Source organism: Balaenoptera acutorostrata, chromosome 6 (assembly GCF_949987535.1).
Source record: "Balaenoptera acutorostrata chromosome 6, mBalAcu1.1, whole genome shotgun sequence".
Lineage (NCBI taxonomy): Eukaryota > Metazoa > Chordata > Mammalia > Artiodactyla > Balaenopteridae > Balaenoptera > Balaenoptera acutorostrata.
In genome coordinates, this window is record NC_080069.1 from 71,070,402 (window position 1) to 71,090,149 (window position 19,748).

General features: G+C 35.2%; 1 protein-coding gene across 7 annotated transcripts in view; it reads left to right on the top strand.

The window, feature by feature from the left end:
• RFX3 (regulatory factor X3) overlaps positions 1-19,748 on the top strand; it is a 296,992-nt gene that overhangs the window by 188,386 nt on the left and 88,858 nt on the right. For all 7 annotated transcript variants that reach the window (XM_057549444.1, XM_057549447.1, XM_057549448.1 and 4 more), the window contains one exon: positions 11,004-11,262. In XM_057549444.1, the coding sequence (XP_057405427.1) occupies positions 11,004-11,262 (259 nt within the window). The remainder of the gene's footprint in view (positions 1-11,003; positions 11,263-19,748) is intronic.

Consider the following 19,748-nt stretch of genomic DNA (forward strand, 5'->3'; position numbering starts at 1 on the left):
TTTCTTAAATGAACTTCAGAGGCCCAAGTTCAAGTATCATTTCTCTTACTGACTACAGTATAACATCAGGCAAATAACACATTTGCACCTAGATTTCCTAATTTGTGAAATGAGGATTAATAGTTCAAAGCATTAATTACTAACCAGTTCAGGTTCAGGATGAGGAGGGTGTAATGAGAGCAGGAAATGGGGTTATTTGTATTGTCTGAAAAAACATATTCACTTTTAGTATAGTTACTCTTATAAAACTAACTGCAAAAGAAGTTAAACTTATAAAAATCTCTGCGTGAACAAATATTTGGAAGCTAGAGTGAGAACTCTTTGTTTGGGAGTATGCATTGGAAAAGGTTGGGAAACACTGTATTGTGCTTCACAAGAGACTACAGTCTTGTAGATCCCCCAGCTATACAGAATTGCAGGCTGGTTCACAAAGGTTGAGCTTTGTAATGGCCAGAAGCTTTTGGAGGGGACAAATCCAACAAATCTTAGTCTGGCCCTCAGAAGGGGTCAGACGAATAGACTTGCCTCCAGGAAATGCTCCGAGGTTCCAAACTGCCTGAGTCCAGCAGTGTGCCTAACTTTGGGTATGGGGCATACCACATGTTTGCCTGGACTTAGCACCTGGGTTGGCCTCAGCAACATACACACATGCTTTAGCTGCGTTTATCCATTTTTGAAAGTCCCACTTGACAACATATCCATCTCTAACAAGTACCTGGTTTCTCTGTTCCTCTTTATAGTCAATCCTCTTAGGATTGACCTCATATTCTTCATTCTCTTCCAAGCTGGCTTTTTTCTCCACATTACAATGAAGTTGCTCTTATCAAAGTCATTGATGACCTCCATTTGTTAAATCTAATAGACATTCTTCTAGATTAACTTTTCTAAATCTCCAGCAATCAACTAGTCAGCTACTCTATCCTTGATTCTTTGTCTTCTTTGACTTTATATTCTTCTGTTTTCTTCCTTTGTTATTGGATCCTCCTCAGTCTTATTATTGGCCAAACAGTTTTTCTGTGCCCTAAGTTTCCTTATTGTTTCTAACAGAGACATTTCTTCCACAACACTTATGACTATCTGTCATTCTCCACTATCTACTTTTAACTTATCTAATATCTGTCTTTTCCCCACTAGAATGTATCTGTCATGTGGGCCCAGTACCTTGTTTGTTTGCTCCCCATTCTCTCTCTCATACCTACAACGGTCGTATATGATAGGTGCTCAATCTGTATTTGTTGAATGAATTGAATAAAGAATAGCATTTGATGACAGGTGAGGCACAAGAGCAGATTACTTGGTAGTTTTAAATATAAACGGAAAAATGAATGGAACTGAATTGAGATGCTGCTAACATAGTATTAACACACCTTTTTTTTCAGTTTTTTTTTTCTAGTACAATTTTTTTGAGCTTATGTGCATGTATATGGTTGCTCAGTTCTTCTTTTCTTTTTTTTCAAGTATACAATACAGTATTATTAACTATAGTCACTAAGCTGTACATTAGATCCCCAGAACTTATTTGTCTTATAACCGAAAGTTTGTACCCTTTGACCAATATCTCCCCATTTCTCCCACCTCCCAGCCCCTGTACCATTCTGCTCTCTGTTTCAATGAATTTGATTTTTTTTAAATTGGGGTATAGTTGCTTTACACTGTTGTGTTAGTTTCTGTTGTACAACGAAGTGAATCAGCTGTATGTATACCTATATCCCCTCCCTCTTGGACCTCCCTCCCACCCCCCACCCCCACCCCCATTCTACCCCTCTAGGTCACCACAGAGCACCGAGCTGAGCTCCCTGCACTATACAGCAGGTTCCCACTAGCTATCTGTTTTACACATGGTAGTGTATTTATGTCAATCCCAATTTCTCAATTCATCCCACCCCCCACGACCCCCCGCCCCCATGTCCACACGTTCATTCTCCACATCTGCGTCTCTGTTCCTGCCCTGCAAATAGGTTCATCTGTACCACTTTTCTAGATTCCACATATATGCGTTAATAAACGATATTTGTTTTTCTCTTTCTGACTTGCTTCACCAATGAGTTTGATTTTTAATATTCCACATATAAGTGATATCATACAATACTTGTCTTTCTCTATCTGACTTACTTCACTTAGCATAATGCCCTCAAGGTTCATCCATGTTGTTGCAAATGGCTGAATAAGAAGTAAGTGTTGGAGAGAATGTGGAGAAAAAGAACCTCTTGTGCACGATTGGTGGGAATGTAAGTTAGTACAGGCATTATGAAAAACAGTATGGAAGTGCTTCAAAAAATTAAAAATAGAACTACCATATGATCCAGCCCAGTTTTTCTTATTTGTAAATTTAGACCAGTAACTCTGGATCAAAATCTTTTATGATGTCATTCCTGCCAAAGTTGATTTAAGTCTATATCTACTTCCCTGACTTCCATTGTCAGGGCAGATGACCTGTATATGTACTTATTATGTGCACCTTTTTGGTATGCTTCAAAAACCATTATAGCAGTGAACAGAAATTTTGGTAATGGCTTTCATGGATAACTGCCACAGAATATAAAACTTCTTTTATAACTGTGGACTTTGACTTTTTGAAAAACTCAAATAAACTAAAAGCACTAATAGTTGTGAAATAGCACTTTTTTTCCTTACTCCTGTGAAAGTTGGTCTTCACATTTTTATTATCTTCTAGTACAGTGGTTCTCTAAGTGTGTTCCTCAGATCAGCAGCATGTACCTCATCTGAGAAACGCCAACCTTGTTAGAAATGCCAGTTTTGGTTCCCTAGCCCTGTTCTACTGAATCAGGAATTCGGGGAATGGAGCCTAGCAATCTGTGTTTTAACAAACCCTTCAGGTGTTCTGATGTGCACTAAAGTGTGAGAACCACTACTTTACGATATACAAATGAAGAATTGAAATGCACAGTAAAGTGTAAATGTCCAGATATCTTTATGTAATGATAATTTAAAGTTATGATTTCAGTACTCTGCACATTATCAGCATATATAATATTAAAAATACTACATATGAATGAAAAAGCTCAATTAGTTATTGCAAGGATTATTATTGCATTTTAATAATTCATTCTTGTATTTCCTCTGTAGCTGTTGTGGCAACAGCTCGATAAATGCTTTTATTTTTTACCTATTGTTTTAGCAGTTGAAATAAGTATGTCTTCTGAATTTAAATCAAGTGTTTCATTAGTGATTCTAGTATTTTATTACTTTATATGTAGTTTATTGTTTTTTGTTCTTAGGTAATAGTCTCTTATATTACGTCACTTGAATTCCTTTCTGAATTACTGTTTTCCCCTTTGGTGTCTTGCACAAAATGGACATGTCACCTCTCTGATGTACCTTCTGCCTTCAGTCTGACTTAGAGCATTCAAGAAATGATCTATGTCAAAACTCAAAAAGGGGGCTTCCCTGGTGGCGCAGTGGTTGAGAATCTGCCTGCTAATGCAGGGGACACGGGTTCGAGCCCTGGTCTGGGAAGATCCCACATGCCGCGGAGCAACTAGGCCCGTGAGCCACAACTACTGAGCCTGCGTGTCTGGAGCCTGTGCTCCGCAACAAGAGAGGCTGCGATAGAGAGAGGCCCGCGCACCGCGATGAAGAGTGGCCCCCGCTTGCTGCAACTGGAGAAAGCCCTTGTACAGAAACGAAGACCCAACACAGCCAAAAAATAAATAAATAAATAAAAACAAAAACAAAAAAAACTCAAAAAAGTAGTGCATGTTAGCCAACCAGATATTACATACCACAAGACTGCAATTTGTTGAAGATTCCAAATAATCTAGCTACTTCTATGCAGGGCTTTGGTGACTCCCATAAAAACTTCACAATGAAAAACTGTTTAAGAGTTCTTGGTTTCAAGCAGCAGAAACCAAGTCTGGCTTATTTAAGCAAAACAAAGAATTTATTGAAAGATATTTGTGACTCAGAATTTCTAGGAAGTCTGAAGAATCAAGCTGAAAAAAGACAGGTACAAGCATTGTTAGACAGCAGCCAGACCAAAGGCAAAAACACACCCCAGAAGTTGTCCAGTAAGGACACCACACGACCACAATCATCTCAAACGCTGTTGGCCATTGCTGCCACTATCTCTAACAACAGTTCTCCCAGTTCCCAAATTCTCCTAGCTCCCAAACTATTTGAAAATATTTAAAACTGATTCATTCTGGCTGCCTTTAGTTACTTATATCCTCAGTCAAGTCCAATCAGACATATATTTGCTAGCATTACATGGAAACACCTTACAATAAGATTATGTCCTCTCATTATATCTAATGAACGTGTTTCAGAATCATCTTACATGGCTTATCTGTAGCAGTGTGCCCTGTTTGCTACTCCCTTTTCTCATGGTTTCCTGTTACGTCTCTGACCTCAGGCCTTTCTTTAGGTTGTTTCTCTGGCTGGAACATTTGCCTTACCTCCCCGTACCTTAGCTTCCTTAAACTCCTGTCCCAGCTTAAAATAACATCCAAACTTCTTGCCATAGTCCATAATGATATCTTTAAGCTTTTTAAACAACCATCCACATTGAGAAAATTAGATGTACATTTTTATACTCAGATAAATATACACATGCACACACACACACCGTATATGCATATGACAGAAACAAAGTTTCTCAAGATAATTCTTATCCTTACTAGGTGTGATATGTTCTGATGTTGTCTAGTCCACTATAGTCTCTTTCTTTTTTTAATGCTAGTGTGACCCATTAAATTGTGGATCATGACCCACAGTTTAAAAAATTTGTTTACACTACTTACATGTTTAGTTTTTATCTACTTTTTTTTTTTTTTTTTTCAGTAGCAGACACAAGGGTGATGTTTTAATTTATTTATTTATTTTTGGTTGTGTTGGATCTTCGTTTCTTTGCGAGGGCTTTCTCTAGTTGCAGCAAGTGGGGGCCACTCTTCATCGCGGTGCGCGGGCCTCTCACTATCGCGGCCTCTCTTGTTGCGGAGCACAGGCTCCAGACGCGCAGGCTCAGTAGTTGTGGCTCACGGGCGTAGTTGCTCCGCGGCATGTGGGATCTTCCCAGACCAGGGCTCGAACCCGTGTCCCCTGCATTGGCAGGCAGATTCTCAACCACTGCGCCACCAGGGAAGCCCTATCTACTTTTTAAACCTCATTTGTTTCTAATGTCCTTCTCATTCATTTTAACCAACCATTCTAGACTTCTAATTCCTTCCTAAATACATGGATCTTTCCTGTGTCATGGCTTTTGCACATGCCACGCTATATCTTCCTGATATATTTTTCTTCCTGTTTTCCATAGGACTGACTTCTTTTTATCCTTTAGTTTCAACCTAAATATCTCTTCTTCAGAGGTAACATTCCTTGACTAGTTGATCTAATATGCACCCTCCCATTTATTACACTTTAATATTCTATTTTTCTCTTTCATAGATTTAAGAAAATGTCTAATGATCTTATTTCCTTTCTTATTTTTGACCACCTGCCCCTTATGTTATGCAGCCCTTATGACAGTAGAGGTCATGGTCCTTTTTTCCCAGGTGCCAGAAGAGATGCTCAGTAAATATTTGTTAAAAGAATGTGTACAGAGTAGCCTGAAAGCAATAAAACATTGTACCAATGTAAGATATAATGATCAACATTACTATATTCTATCTTCATAATAAATTTTATGGTGTGAAATTTGCAAGGTATTTTATTTTCTTAATTTGCCATTTTCATACCATTGCTTGATTTTGTAGTTGACTAGCTTATTAGTGAGAGGATATTCAAGACCTAGGTAAAATACAAAACACATAATTTAGAGATATTATATATCTGGACTTGTGGATAAGACACCTGAAGATAAAGAAAACAGAAAAATTGGTTATAACTAAAATAAATTGACATACATAATCATCCTAGTGAATAAGCAAGCAGGGAATATTCAGGGTCATGCTTAGTCAAGGTATATGCAAAGGCATGATGGGATGCAAACAGCACTAATTTACTGAATTCAATGGATCAGAGTCCTGACATTTACAAAGAACCTGATAATAGAGTCAGCTATGAAGAAGCGTCTGTCAGCAAGTATGCACTTATCTATGTGTTTACATTCATTACTGGATACATATGCAGAACAATGGAAAGATTTCTCTTCTGCTATAGAATAATGTGACACATTATTTTCATAACGGTCTGAGGCAATCAGTAAAGAACAATCAGGGCTTCCCTGGTGGCGCAGTGGTTGAGAATCTGCCTGCTAATGCAGGGGGCACCGGTTCGAGCCCTGGTCTGGGAAGATCCCACATGCTGCAGAGCAGCTAGGCCCGTGAGCCACAATTACTGAGCCTGCGCGTCTGGAGCCTGTGCTCTGCAACAAGAGAGGCCGCGATAGTGAGAGGCCCGCGCACCGCGATGAAGAGTGGCCCCCGCTTGCCACAACTAGAGAAAGCCCTCGCACAGAAACGAAAACCCAACACAGCCGTAAATAAATAAATAAATAAATAAAAATTTAAAGAACAAACAAAAGGAACACAAAAGCATCTTTCAAGTGTGCACAGAATTGCTTGGGAATTTAGCTGTTTCAGTAGTGTAGTGTGCGGAAATAGTTAGCTGCTTTCAATCTGATACGCCAGAAATTGAGTACTTTTCTCAAACGTATGTCTTGGAAATTTCTGGGGAAATAGTGTGCAAGCAATATCTCATATGTATTCATTTTAGCAGTATGAAAGACAAGTTGATCCTAGGTATCAGAATTAAAGAGTTATTATTTATAGTACCTAGAAAGAAAGAAGTGTTTATTTTTGTTGGTGGTGCCTTTTTTTTTAAACAAAATTTCTCCAGTATTTACTCAGGAGCTTAGAACATTTAGAACTGAAAAGACGTTTAGGAATTATCTGTGCCTGACTCTGGCTCTGGCTCCAGACAGGCCTCCAACAAATGTGTTAATGCTTATCTTCTTACCCTTGAAGAACAATGATTAAGGATATTATGGTCTGCCTCTATTACCCAATCCAGTGTTTAAAAGTCTCCTCTCTTCCCCACTGCAAGTGTATAAGTGTCAGAGACAAATTCAGCAACAATTTGTGACACTTCATTTCCTAATATAATTGTGTCTTTTTTCCCCTAGAAATTACCAGTCTTTACCCCAGTGTGTGTTTATGCAAGCCTTCTCCTCAGTCCCATGGGTTATGATTGAGTAATGAGCATAATTTATGGATTAGGCGTACTCTTTAGCGACTTTCACTCTTATCCTGTTCTTTGCTCATTTTTTAGCTAATGAATCATCTCCAACTAGGGGGAAGTACGGAAATCAAAGCTCTTTGCTGCCATATTTTTATGCTGACTTGAGGGCTATAGATACAGATTTTATATATCTGTGATGCATTTGTTTACATTACTATTGTTCACTGAGGACTAATTATATAAAGGAGTCATACCCCAAAGATGGAGTGATTTAAACCCCCTGGAATGTTTCTCTTATAATAGAGTTGCAACTTGCATGATCATAGAACTTCTGAAATCTTAAGTGTGCAGTGGTAAGTATCCTCCAAAATAGTCTCACCTTTTCCATCTCTATTTCTTTACCATTGCAAGTACATCTTTTGCAGATTCCATTCTGAGTAAGAGAGGAGAGTAGTGGGGTGTTAGTAAACAGTTAACTAAGGTATAAGGAACTCCCAAATAGCAACAGAAAGTCCATATGTTCCCTATACCGGCTTTTGGGACTGTTCCTCAATAGTCATTCACACGTATCATTGACGTACGTAAAAAGTTAAGTTCTTTTTATGTGACAGAATGGTTGAGAGCATGGGCTAAGTGCAGATTCCAAATCCATTTTTTACCAGCTGTGTGCTTTGGATAAAGCTATTTAACCTATCCAAACTTCAAGTATTCACCTTGTCTGTGGAAATAGAAATTATAACGGTACCCATCTCATAAAGTTGTAATGAAGATTAAATGAGTTAATACCTGAAAAGTACATAAAATGGTGCCTGTTGCGTAGTAAATGGTCAGTAAATATTAGCTATCGATAGCCATTTTTACATGATTTATTTTTAAAATCAACTTACTACTGGGGAGCGTGCTTAATTAAGCATTTTGTTTGGACTATGGAATGGAAAGCTGACACCATTTCCTGCATCTGTCAAAGTACTTATTTATTGCCCTATATCTATGTGTACACCTTACCTGATTATACTTAAATACTAACATCAGATTGTGTTATTTTAAGTACAGCTAAATAGGGTCACTATCATATTTAGCAGACATAAATTAAAATGACCTCACTTTTCTTTTCACCTAAATTTGAAATCAATGTGGCTGTTTTATTTTATTAAATAAATATATAATGAAAGAAATACATAAATGAGGTATCCAGCTGGGAAATACAACAAAAATGAGAAGAACTGTGTATGTTAAATGGCATTTTTCTATCTATAAAAAAAAGTTCTCTATGGAGTTGTTTCTGTCACCACCCCAAACTAAAATTTGTACGTTGATCTGTGGTGGCTCTTTCTGGAAAGCAGTAACTTTACCCAGTGTGGAATACTTTTGGAGCACTCTAATTATTTTACTAAAATTTACATTAGAAATTACATTACAAATTAATTTGTAATGGATTAAAATGACCTGTTTTAAATAATACAGAAAAATCTTGGACTAGTTTAGCACAATTTCTCAATTGTGCTAACCAATTTGTTTGGTTTAACAAAACAAAAGAAGGATTTATGTTTTAGAAATTTACAGACGTCACCATTATGTCAAATGTACTTTCAAACAGAATCATATTCTGTTTGTTGGTTAGTGTGCCCACTGTGTAGCTGCAACTGTGTTAAGTGTTGAGGGTACATATGGGAATAAAACATAATTTCATGGGAGTATGAATACATGAGGAAATAAACAGTGTATGGAGAGCTGTATTTCAGGTATGCACAAGGTGTTAGGAAAGTACAGAGAACAGAACATAACAGGCCTGTGAGGAGTGGCCACAGAGGGCAAAGGGTGCGGAAAAGTAATTCTGAGATAAGGTGATGCGTGAACTGAGAGTTTAAGGGTGATTTAGACAAAAGAAGAGAGCTGAAGAAAAATGTGAAGGCCTTCTAGACAGGAAAACATGAGATATAGCAGAGAGGCAAGAGAAGATGGCATGTTACAGGGACCAGCAAAAAGGTCAGTGTGGTGTAAGCGAAGAAAGCACTTGAGGACATGACTGATACCAAGTCATGACTGATACCAGGCATCAGCTCTGATGGTTCTTATAAGGCAGGTCAAGGGTTGTGAATTACTTCCGAAGGCAAGAGAGAATCATGGAAAGGTTTTTAAGAAAAGCTTTATTTTCATATTTGCATTTTAGAAAAATTCCCCTGGCAGCAAAGTGAAGATAGATTGGAAGAGAGCCTGAATAGAGGAAGGAAAACTAATTAGAAGGCAGTTATAATGGAGAACATTATGAGTTAAGGCAAGTGAGTACAAGAATGGAAAGGAGAATTGGAGAATTATTTAGAAGGTAAAATTAGTAGGATTCAGTGACTGATGTCAATCTGAGCACGGAAAGTCAGCAATAATTTCCAAAGCTGAGGGTTGTGGTGCTGCCCTCTGCTGAGAGGGGGAATATAGGAAAAAGAGCGAGAGAGAGAAAGAATTCCCTTTTAGGCATATGTTCAATTTTACATTTGAGACTTCCCATATATCATGGGGTTCCCTAACAGAGATAACCAGGTGGCTTTTAGAAACCTAGATTTAAAACTCTTGAAGTATAACTAGAAAGTGGAGATATCAACTTACGAGCATGTATATGGTCATGTAGTATATGATAAAGGTATATGGTCTGAATAAACGTGAGAAAAAAATAAGAGCTGAAAATGGAGACCTCAGAAATTACCAGTATTTAATGTGCCAGAAAAATGGAGCCTCCAAAAGCTCTCGAAACATAGTGGTTAAAAAAAGTAAAAGGTGAAAAAAAAATGTCATAGAAACTAATGAACAAGAGAGGTTAAAACAGAAAGACCTTGCACATAGAAAATGTCTGCAAATATCTACACTGAATTGTCAGTACTGCCTAGCTCTGGAATGTGGTGTTGAAGATAATGACCAAAAAACTGGGAATTTTAATTTGATGTTTAAGTTTTTAAATAAAGTATTTTATACCTCTTTACTATTTTTGCAACTTCTTGTGAGCTTATACTAATTGCAAGTAAAAGTAAAAGTTATGTTAAAATATAAGTTATAGTCAATTGAATATTAAAAATAAATCAGTCGAACAAGCTGCTTAATCAGGACAGAACAAGGAGGGAAAGGGCAACATGGCGTGGTCAACAATATTATACTGCAGATAGGTCAAGAAAGATGAGGACTGACAGCAGCCTTTTAGCTTGGTATTTAGATGTGGTCACAAGTGACCTTATTAAAAGCACTTTCAGTGAGAGGCTAAGGGCAGAAGCTTGACTGCAGTTGTTGGGAAGCGGTAAGTGAGGACATGAGGTGGCATAGTCATCACATCAAGGAGAAACTTGAGTGTAAAGAAAAAGAAAGAGTTAGGGATTTAGGGCCCATGGTAAGTGAAATCTTTGCTCAAGATCCTTATGGTGGCGAGAAAAAGATCCATGCTAGCTACCTTAGTCATGGAGGTTTACTGCAAGTCACCCAGGAGTGTGAAGTAGCGTGGGGAGCTGACTTGCAGCCCCCAGTCATTCTGGATCCCAGCTTTCCTAAAACTGGGATTTGCAGGAAGTTTTGTAAGAAATTTAAGAAGTCACGCAGCAGGATTTCTTGGAGGGAAGAGACCTGAGCTTATTTATATGCTGCAGGTAGACACCAATAGAAGCAAAAGCTCTAAAGTAGAGAAAAGTGTTAAGGTACTTATAAAGAAATGTACCTTTAGTTTGGAAAGTAAACCCAACTATTTCTGGGAATGAAGTTTCATATAAAATACAAAAACTCACCATGTTCCAAAGGCTAAGCTGATATGTTTTAAACATATATTCACACTAGAAAAAAATAAATAAGATGATATAAATAAATTTCTTTCTTTTTTTCTTCTTCTTCTAAAGCCGAACAACAACTTATCCTTACACAGAAACGCAGATGTACAGCCAAAACACTGGAGGGAATTACTTTGATACTCAAGGGAGTTCTGCACAGGTGACTACCGTGGTCTCATCCCACAGTATGGTGGGCACTGGTGGGATTCAGATGGGCGTCACGGGAGGACAACTCATCAGCAGCTCTGGAGGAACCTATCTGATTGGCAATTCAATGGAGAATTCTGGTCACTCAGTGACACATACCACTCGGGCTTCCCCAGCGACAGTAAGTATTTGAGTTTTTATTTGTTTAGTTTAGGTTCTTGATAGCCTCTATTGTACATTTTTCTCTTTAGAGAGAAAAAATCCAAAACACTGGGCTGGGGCAACAATGTGTTGAGCAGTTTTAGTGTGTAATTTTTTCTAATGTATGTTAAAATCTGTACTTAAATAGTAAAATTAAAAATGTTTACCCATATGCCATATGTAAAGTCATTTTGCATTCTACCAGAGGGACACTTTGGGAAGCACTGATCTAGGTGATTCCAATGAAAAACATTTATATTGGCTCTTGTCATAGGTATGAGCAAATAATATCTTAGGAACACAACTACATATTTGAGTTTTCAAGTTTTTAATATTTAATAAATATATTTATTTTGACCCAAGATATCTTAATGTGCTAAAATGCTATAATAGAAATAGTAATAAGAACCTATGCAGAATTTGATATCCTCAAACTCTGTAACCTGGCCTTTCCATTTTTACCTCAACTAAGCATAGGGAGAATAATCATTTAGAACCACCTAGCTAAAGTAGAAATGGAATTGATTTTCTAGATGTTTCATATAAAAGGGGCCTGGGGATTTGAATTAAGTGCATGTACCCCTTTTCCATAATCCTACCATATAGTTTGTTCTTATAATGAAATAGAAACAAATTGGGAAGAAAATAATTATATGAGAGGCTTTACATTTTTCATTTTGTGGATTTTCTTCATGATATAATATGTACTTGGTAAGTATGTTGTATATACTTTTTTCTGTTTGTAATGACTACATGTGTTCATACTTTCATCATTTAGTATCTTTTCCCTAATCCATTTTTTCAAGCCCTTTATTTTTAATTCACTATTTTCTGGTAACATCAGAACAGATAACTAACCGTTCTAAGTGGAGAGTTCTCTTTTTGTCATTTTTTCTTTGTATTTTTGAAGCATTTCTAATGCCCATTTCTCTCTTGCTTTTGATAACACTAAATACAGCATTTCTAAAGCTTTTAGTCACACCAGTATATTTATGTAGATTAGAAACTAAATCAAAGCTTCTCTGGACCTCAGTTCCCCTGTCAATAAAATAAGGTGTTAGTTAGACTAAATGATTTCCTAATTTCCTCTCAGCTTTAAAATCATAATATTTACCAAGGAATTGTAAAATGTTCTAGATGTAAAATAACTGTACCTTTACCATAAAAGGAAAAGAGGTAGATTAGGTACCAGTACTGTATAATGCTCCTGATACAGGCCATCCGGAAAGTGATTTTCAGTGGAAAGGGAAGTACTTGCCACTTACCAAGGCCTTAGGAAAACTGGAAAAAATGGGGAGGAAGAGTCCTTTCCCACTTTCGTTTCATCTACCCTCTCTCATGCTGGCTTACCAGCGCTCCATTCTCACCCCTCTCCTGCTTCACCTTCCCCAGGCACTGCTACTTGCCTTCACATTGAATTTTAGCTATCTGTTAAACGTCCTCATGAGCTAGATATGGGTTTACTAAATTTACTAGTGCTATCACTGAGTTAACTAAATTGATTATTCCAGGTCATGTATATATAGGTACAAACATTAGCAGGATGAATTTTATAGCTTGATTTTTTTGTTTGTTTTTCTGTATAGTGTGTGAAAAATGGCATGACTCCTTAAGTTATCCATTACACAAATTTGGTGCAATTTGTATTATATTAATTGGTAAATTAACACAAAATAACTGACTTATAACAGCTGAGAATAGTGGGAAAACTATTTTTAAAAAATCAATTCCTAATGTCAGTTGCACATATTAATTTACACTTTTAAAAAGGCATTAATATTTAAGGTTCTGTTAAGGATGGTTTTTTGTTTTCATTTTTACAAGAAAATTTCCTTTTTAGCAAAAGGAGTTTAAAAGTTAAATAAAGAGAGAACTTTTGCATGGAAAAATCATAAGGTGTCCTCATCAAAGCACATGATAGTGACATATGATAGATACATATTATCTAAATATACATCTGCTAGTAATTATTACCTTACATTTATTACCACAGTTTATGTTTGATTTAGATCCCCTCTCAGTCGTGCTGAAGATCTTCATCTGCTTCATTCGCAGTGAGGTGGTGATTCTGTACACAATTTCACATCTGTTCCTATCGTAAAGTTAACAAAGTTTAAGTGCTATGACACCTATTTAAGATTTCCTCCCATCCTCCTCTTGCCAAATGCTAGAAAATTTGTGCTATGTATTATAGTTGTTTAGACTCCTAAAACTCTAGATTTTTTGGTAGGTGCCGTGTCATTAAAGGAGATTTGCTTATTTTCATGTACCTTTTTCATTCACTGTAGAACCATACAAAGAATGTCTATGAGCACAGTCTTTAAGAACCTGTTAGTCGAGATGCAAGCCATTTCTTTCCAAACACTGAGCCAGACTGTGCCATATAAATTCAGTTTTTCTGACTGTTCTTTCGTGTTCAACCTGTCACCCATAGCACGCCTGATGCGGCTAACTGGGTAGGAGCAGCCTCTACTATTGCCAGCATTCCTGACAGTAGTAGTCAGTTGGGCTGTTCCTTAAGAGCCTGGAATAAGTGGAATGTATAGTCAGTTAATTCAGTTGATGTGAAACTAGTTAAATTTGAGGGCTTGGGAACAGCACAAACCTAATACCTTTATGTGGTTCCTGGTTACCAAGGTTTCCTGCTCTGGTTCCCAGAATAATTGCCTTAGCTGTCTCTTACATTTGACCTCTGTCTATATAGAAATACTTTCACTTAAATTTATTAGGAATCACTTGCTGCCACAAAGAGGTTTACTCCAATGTGCAAACCAACTTCTCAGGATAAATCAGTAAAAAGGGATGATTTGAAATTGAAGCCACTACTAAGAAAAATAAATGATCAGCACTTGAAATATTTTGTTACCTAGTCTAATAGTGAATATAAAACCATCTTTCTTACAATAGAAGGATCTTTACATTAATGGAGAATTTTTATTTGAGCATATGATTTACTTTAGTTTTATAACCTTAAGTGAAAAAATATTTTACATAAACATGGTTTAGTATTTCATTTTTGCTATGCACTGTAAAATGTTTCAGTTTTCAAGGTACATAGAAATTTCAGAATTTTTCAAAAGATTATTATGGTAACATATTAAATTTTATTTGATGAATATATTATGGTATAAACTACCAATATTCAGATTTGGTCAAAATACTTTTTCTCCTTTTACTGTGCTCTTTTATTTGGTCAGTGGAGTCCATGTGTATAAATTATTAAGTATGTATGTATGTATATATTTTTACTTATTTAAATATAAGTATAAACTTACACACATTTAAAAGGCATTTCCTGCTGATAGTATTAAATAAGAATTTTTAAAAAGATTATGTAACATTTTTTATTGGAACATCACTGGGTATGACTTCAGCTAAGTTACTAGTTGAGTAAACATTTTACATTTCATTAAATTAATGGTAGGGATCTATTTATTATTGACATTTCAGGAGAACATGGACATTAAGGTAGAAGAGTTGACTACAGTCATATCTGAACTCATTATGCGTTGATCTTCCTTCTAAATACATCTCCATAGTGTTTCCTTATGTGTCTTTATTCATTTTAAACTCTAATTTATTTTTCATCATTATTTTTTATATAACCATATTTTTTTTAGAATTTTAGAATTTTAGAACCGGAACACATTTTGCATTTGAGAATCAAAAGTTTGTGATTGTAGTTAGTGATATTTTTGTATTTATCACAACATAGTTTATCTTGTACCAGACTATATAATAATAAGCAATTTGCCGTAAGAAGCTTAATTTATTCATTCCTCCATAAAATAACATTTGAATTCTTTTAATGAGATGGTTATTTATGGAGTTGTTTTTTCTTCTTGATAAGAAAACTAACTAAATTAGATTACATTAATCATTTTTGAGACTGTGATATGAAAGCTAATTTTCTACTTTTCTGTATATACATTTAGTGATTATATATGTTAAATGGCTCTTGCTAAAATTAGATCCCACCAAAGGGCACAAGGAAAATGTGTTGAAGCTAATATTGTTCATATCTCTACCTTTTTTGATTAATGAAAAATACTGTAATTTCTTTCAATTGTTTGGAGGAAAATTTGAATGTCCATCTACTGCTATATAAGTAAAAGTTTGGCCTATCTTATATAATTTATAGAAAGTTAAGAATTCATTCAAGAATTGTAGATGCTTTTATTTCTTTATCCTTGGGTTTGCATGTAAAGTTTTTATGAATTTATTTATGTGAATTAGTTATACATTCTTAAGTTGCACAATTCAAAAGATAAAAGAAAGTGCATAATGCAGTGTCCCTCTCACTCCTGTTCCTCAGTTCTTCTCCATAGAGGCAATCAAAGTTATCAAGTTCTTTGAGTATCACTCTGGAGATATTCTCTGAATGTACAAGCAGAATGTCTCTCTTTCCCTCCCTTTAGCATTTTTTTTTTTTTTACGAATAGTAACAAAAATACTGAATCTTGCTTTTTTTCCCACCTAACGGTGTGTGTCAGAAATTTTTTAATGTCAATACTTGAAGGGCTTCTTTATATTTATGGGGAAATGGCTATATTAGAAGGAGCTGAACTGCCCATTCTTCTTACCAAAGGGTAAAAAATGTTAAAATAATGTTGGATTACTTGTTATGGCTATATAGAGATAGAAAAGCAACATAGTCACATGAGACGAAAATTTCTCTTTAATTGTCATATATAAAGATATGCTTGGAAGAAACTTTTTGTTAGAAATGTGATGTTACACATAAATCACAGTTATTTTATATATTACATATTACAGAAATAATAAATTTCTATTTTAAATAATTTTCTTAGTTTTACAGTTAGCCTGAATGATTTAAAAATGAAAGTCAAGCAAAACTACTTCTCCACTTATTTTGGCAGAAGTATGTATGTCCATTATGATCTTAGTATTTTCTGTTTTCCTGTGTCCCATTTTCCCTAGGCCAACCTGAGCTCTCAGATAAAACTCCTCAGAGAGAGTACCACGAATCTTCTGCTTTCTGCACTAAATCCTAAATTGACTGAAGGTTCTGGGACCTCATTTTCAAAGCACTTAGTAAAATGGGACTTTGAATGACTCGTAGTCTCCATTGCTTCATCTATATTCCATTCAGCTGTCAGTCAGTTTCACACTGCTCCAGCCTTGAAGCTGATAAGATCTAGAGGCAGTAATTTTATGGTTAAGGCTGTAAGACATTCTACTCCTAGAAATCTTGATAAACTAGAAGGTTAAGACAAACAGAATGACAGGGGCCTTGGGCTCCTCCTGAGTATAGCTGATGGATTCCCTTCTAAAGCAAAATACAATGAGTTATTTTAATTTTTAGCTATTTCATACTGAAACAGCATTTCAGAACCACAGGTGTGTTGCAACATGCCAGAAATGGCTAGATTCTATTTCATCCAAAATCTAGATTAGGAAGGTTTAATGATGTTTGTAAATTCTACTTATAAATATGGAAGTAAACTATGTTCCAGGTGACCTGTTGTATAACTTTAACTTGATCCTTATATTTATAAATCAAATTGCAAGTTAATTTACTAGTTTGAAACTACTGTAGATTTTGAAGGAAAAAAATCACTAATGTTTCATTTATGGAGACTAGGTGACCCAGATAAAATATGAAATGTATTGGTGGCAGATTAAAATATACTGTCATCTGTGAGTTACATATGAGTCAGTATTAGACCCATAAAATTTTAATACTGCCTGTTCCACTGGCCCATGTCTTTTATTTTTATTTTAATGAGGGAAAATTCAAAATGATGCCTATGACCAATTATCAATTCTCAAATGAAAGGGAGTTTCTCCATGTTCCCATGTTTATGAGTTCATCCTCCAAAAGCATGTGATTTGGTTACCACTTTCTCAGTATGCATAACTACAGTTGTATTTATTGGCTATGGAATTATTTGGTTTTTCTTAAAATCTAGATTTTAAAAAATTATAACTGTTTATAGCCCCAAAGTTTCATGGGCTAGGGATTTTGTAATCTATCTGTAGAATGTTAAAATAATTTAACTCATTTATTTTAAATTTACCCCCTATAAGTTTTAGTAACTTTTCCCATCTGCCTTGTGAGAAAGGAGGATGTGATTTTTAATTGTGCTTTCAAAATTATAGGAAACATGCAGTTAGACAAGAGAAGGAAATATAAAATTAGGAAGGAGGTAAAGAGGTCAGAATTCGCAGATGATATGATTGTGTACCTGATAAAAATCATAGAGAATCCAATGAAAAACTGTAACAAATAATAAGAGAATTTAGTAAAGTGACTTAGTACAAAATTAATATACAAAGAAATCAATACCTTTTCTAAATACAAATGACAGTAGCTAGAAAATAATATCAGCAAAGATCTCATTTATAATAAACTCAAAATATACCAGGCAGTAAGCTAACAATATATGTGCAAGATCCAGCTGCTGAATAAAGCTTTTTAAAGTTCCTAAGGGACACAAAAAGAAGCGCGAATAATTGAGAGAGAAGTTTCAGTGTCAAACATTTTGAATCTCCCTAAATTAACTTAAAAATTTTGATATGATCCTAATCAAGATACCAATAGATTTTTTTCTTTTATAAGAAAGGCTGTTTACATAAATAAACATGCAAAATAGTGAAGAAAGTTGTATAAAAAGAAAAATAATGATGCGTGGTGTGGGACACAAACAACCCTACCAGTTATTCAAACATATATAAAATTAATAATTAAAACAGAATTGTCTAGGCACATGAATAGACCAGTATAGGCCGGTAGTAGACTAAAGACCATAAATAGGCCAAATGCATATAAGAATATAAGATGACAAATGTGGCATTGCCTGTCAATAGAGAAATGATGAATTATTGATAAATGATGCTTGGGACAACTGGATAACTATTTTTAAAAGAAAATTAGATTGGTTCCATACATTACTCCTTATATAAAAATTAATTTCACTTGGATGGAAAAATTTTTTAATTATTATTCTGTTGTAGTGGGGAAACATGATGTAAAATTCAGATCCTACAAAAAAATACATTGATGTGATCAACTACATAAAAGTAAAAACATTCCATATGACAGAAACCACAGCAACAAAAGGCAACAGTGAAACAACAACCTCGCATAAAGTTTTGAAATGTTATATTCAAAGCATGAATTCGTTTAATATATAGACCCCTCATAGAAATCCTTCAGAAAAAAAAAGAGACCAAAATGAGGAAGGCATTTGAAGAAGCAGTTCACTGAAAAGGAAATGAAAAATAAACTACAAAGAGATACCATTTTTCATCTCTCACACAGGCAAAGTTAAAAAGTTAGTAAACCTTGGCAAAGGTGTAAAGAAACAGGCAGTCTCATTGTTCATAGTAATCTAAATTGGTACAGGATTGGAGAGCAATAAGCAAAGTTTTATTAAGATTGAAAATACACATAACCACTGACTCAGAGAGTACTTCTAGGAATTTAATCCACTGATGATACTCTTACATATGTGAAATGCTGCATAAACAACTATATTCACTGTAGAGTTATTTGTATTAGAAAAAGATTGGAAGAAGCCTAATTGTCTATCAGCAGAGGAATAGTTAAATACATTTTAGTGCATTTGTCCATTCAGTGGAATTTTATATGACCATTAAAAAGAGTAAGGCAGTGTGTGTATGTGTTTACATATGTGTAGATAGAGAGAGAGATAGATGTGGAAAGATCTCCAAATATATTGTTAAATGAAAAAGCAAGGAGTAATGTGTGTGTGTGTGTGTGTGTGTGTGTATGCGCGCATGCGCACGGCGCACGTGTGCATTTAAATAGAAATATACATTTCTATGTGCTTGTGTAAGTACAAAGATATCTCTAGAAGAAGAAATGAAGGAAAAAAAGGTGGGAGGCATGTGAATATATTTTCTATTCAAAAAAAGTGATTTATTATTTTTGAAAATCTTAGGCAAGCTCTTAATGATTATAAAGTGTATCTATTTGGTCATGCTACCCAAATGCATGTAACTGAAACAATCCTTTCTTTATGTGCCCAGTATAAAGATTGTCTATGAGGTATCATGATTCAAGTTAAACCTTGATTCTAGGTTTCAGAAAAAGTCCTTCTTTATTAGACTGTTGAAAGTTTAGAGAATGAAAACGCGCATTAAATTTAGTAAAGATTTCTAGAGCCATTCTTATTCAATATTTTGGAGTGAAGGTGAATGTTTGGTATACTCATGTACTTAGAGTCTGGATTATTCTCCTTAATTACCCACTCTCTCAAACATTTATTGAGCAATCACTATTGACCAGCCACTGTGCTTCTGTGAATATAAAGGTTTACAATATGAGTAATGGAGCTAATTTCATCACTGAAAGGTACCTAATCCTCCAAGGCAAAAATAGAAATCCACAAATAGCCCCCAAACTTCTTTTAAGTGGTTAGTTTCATTTTCTTTCTCATCACATTATTTTTTAAATCACAAATGTTAGTATGTTGTAAA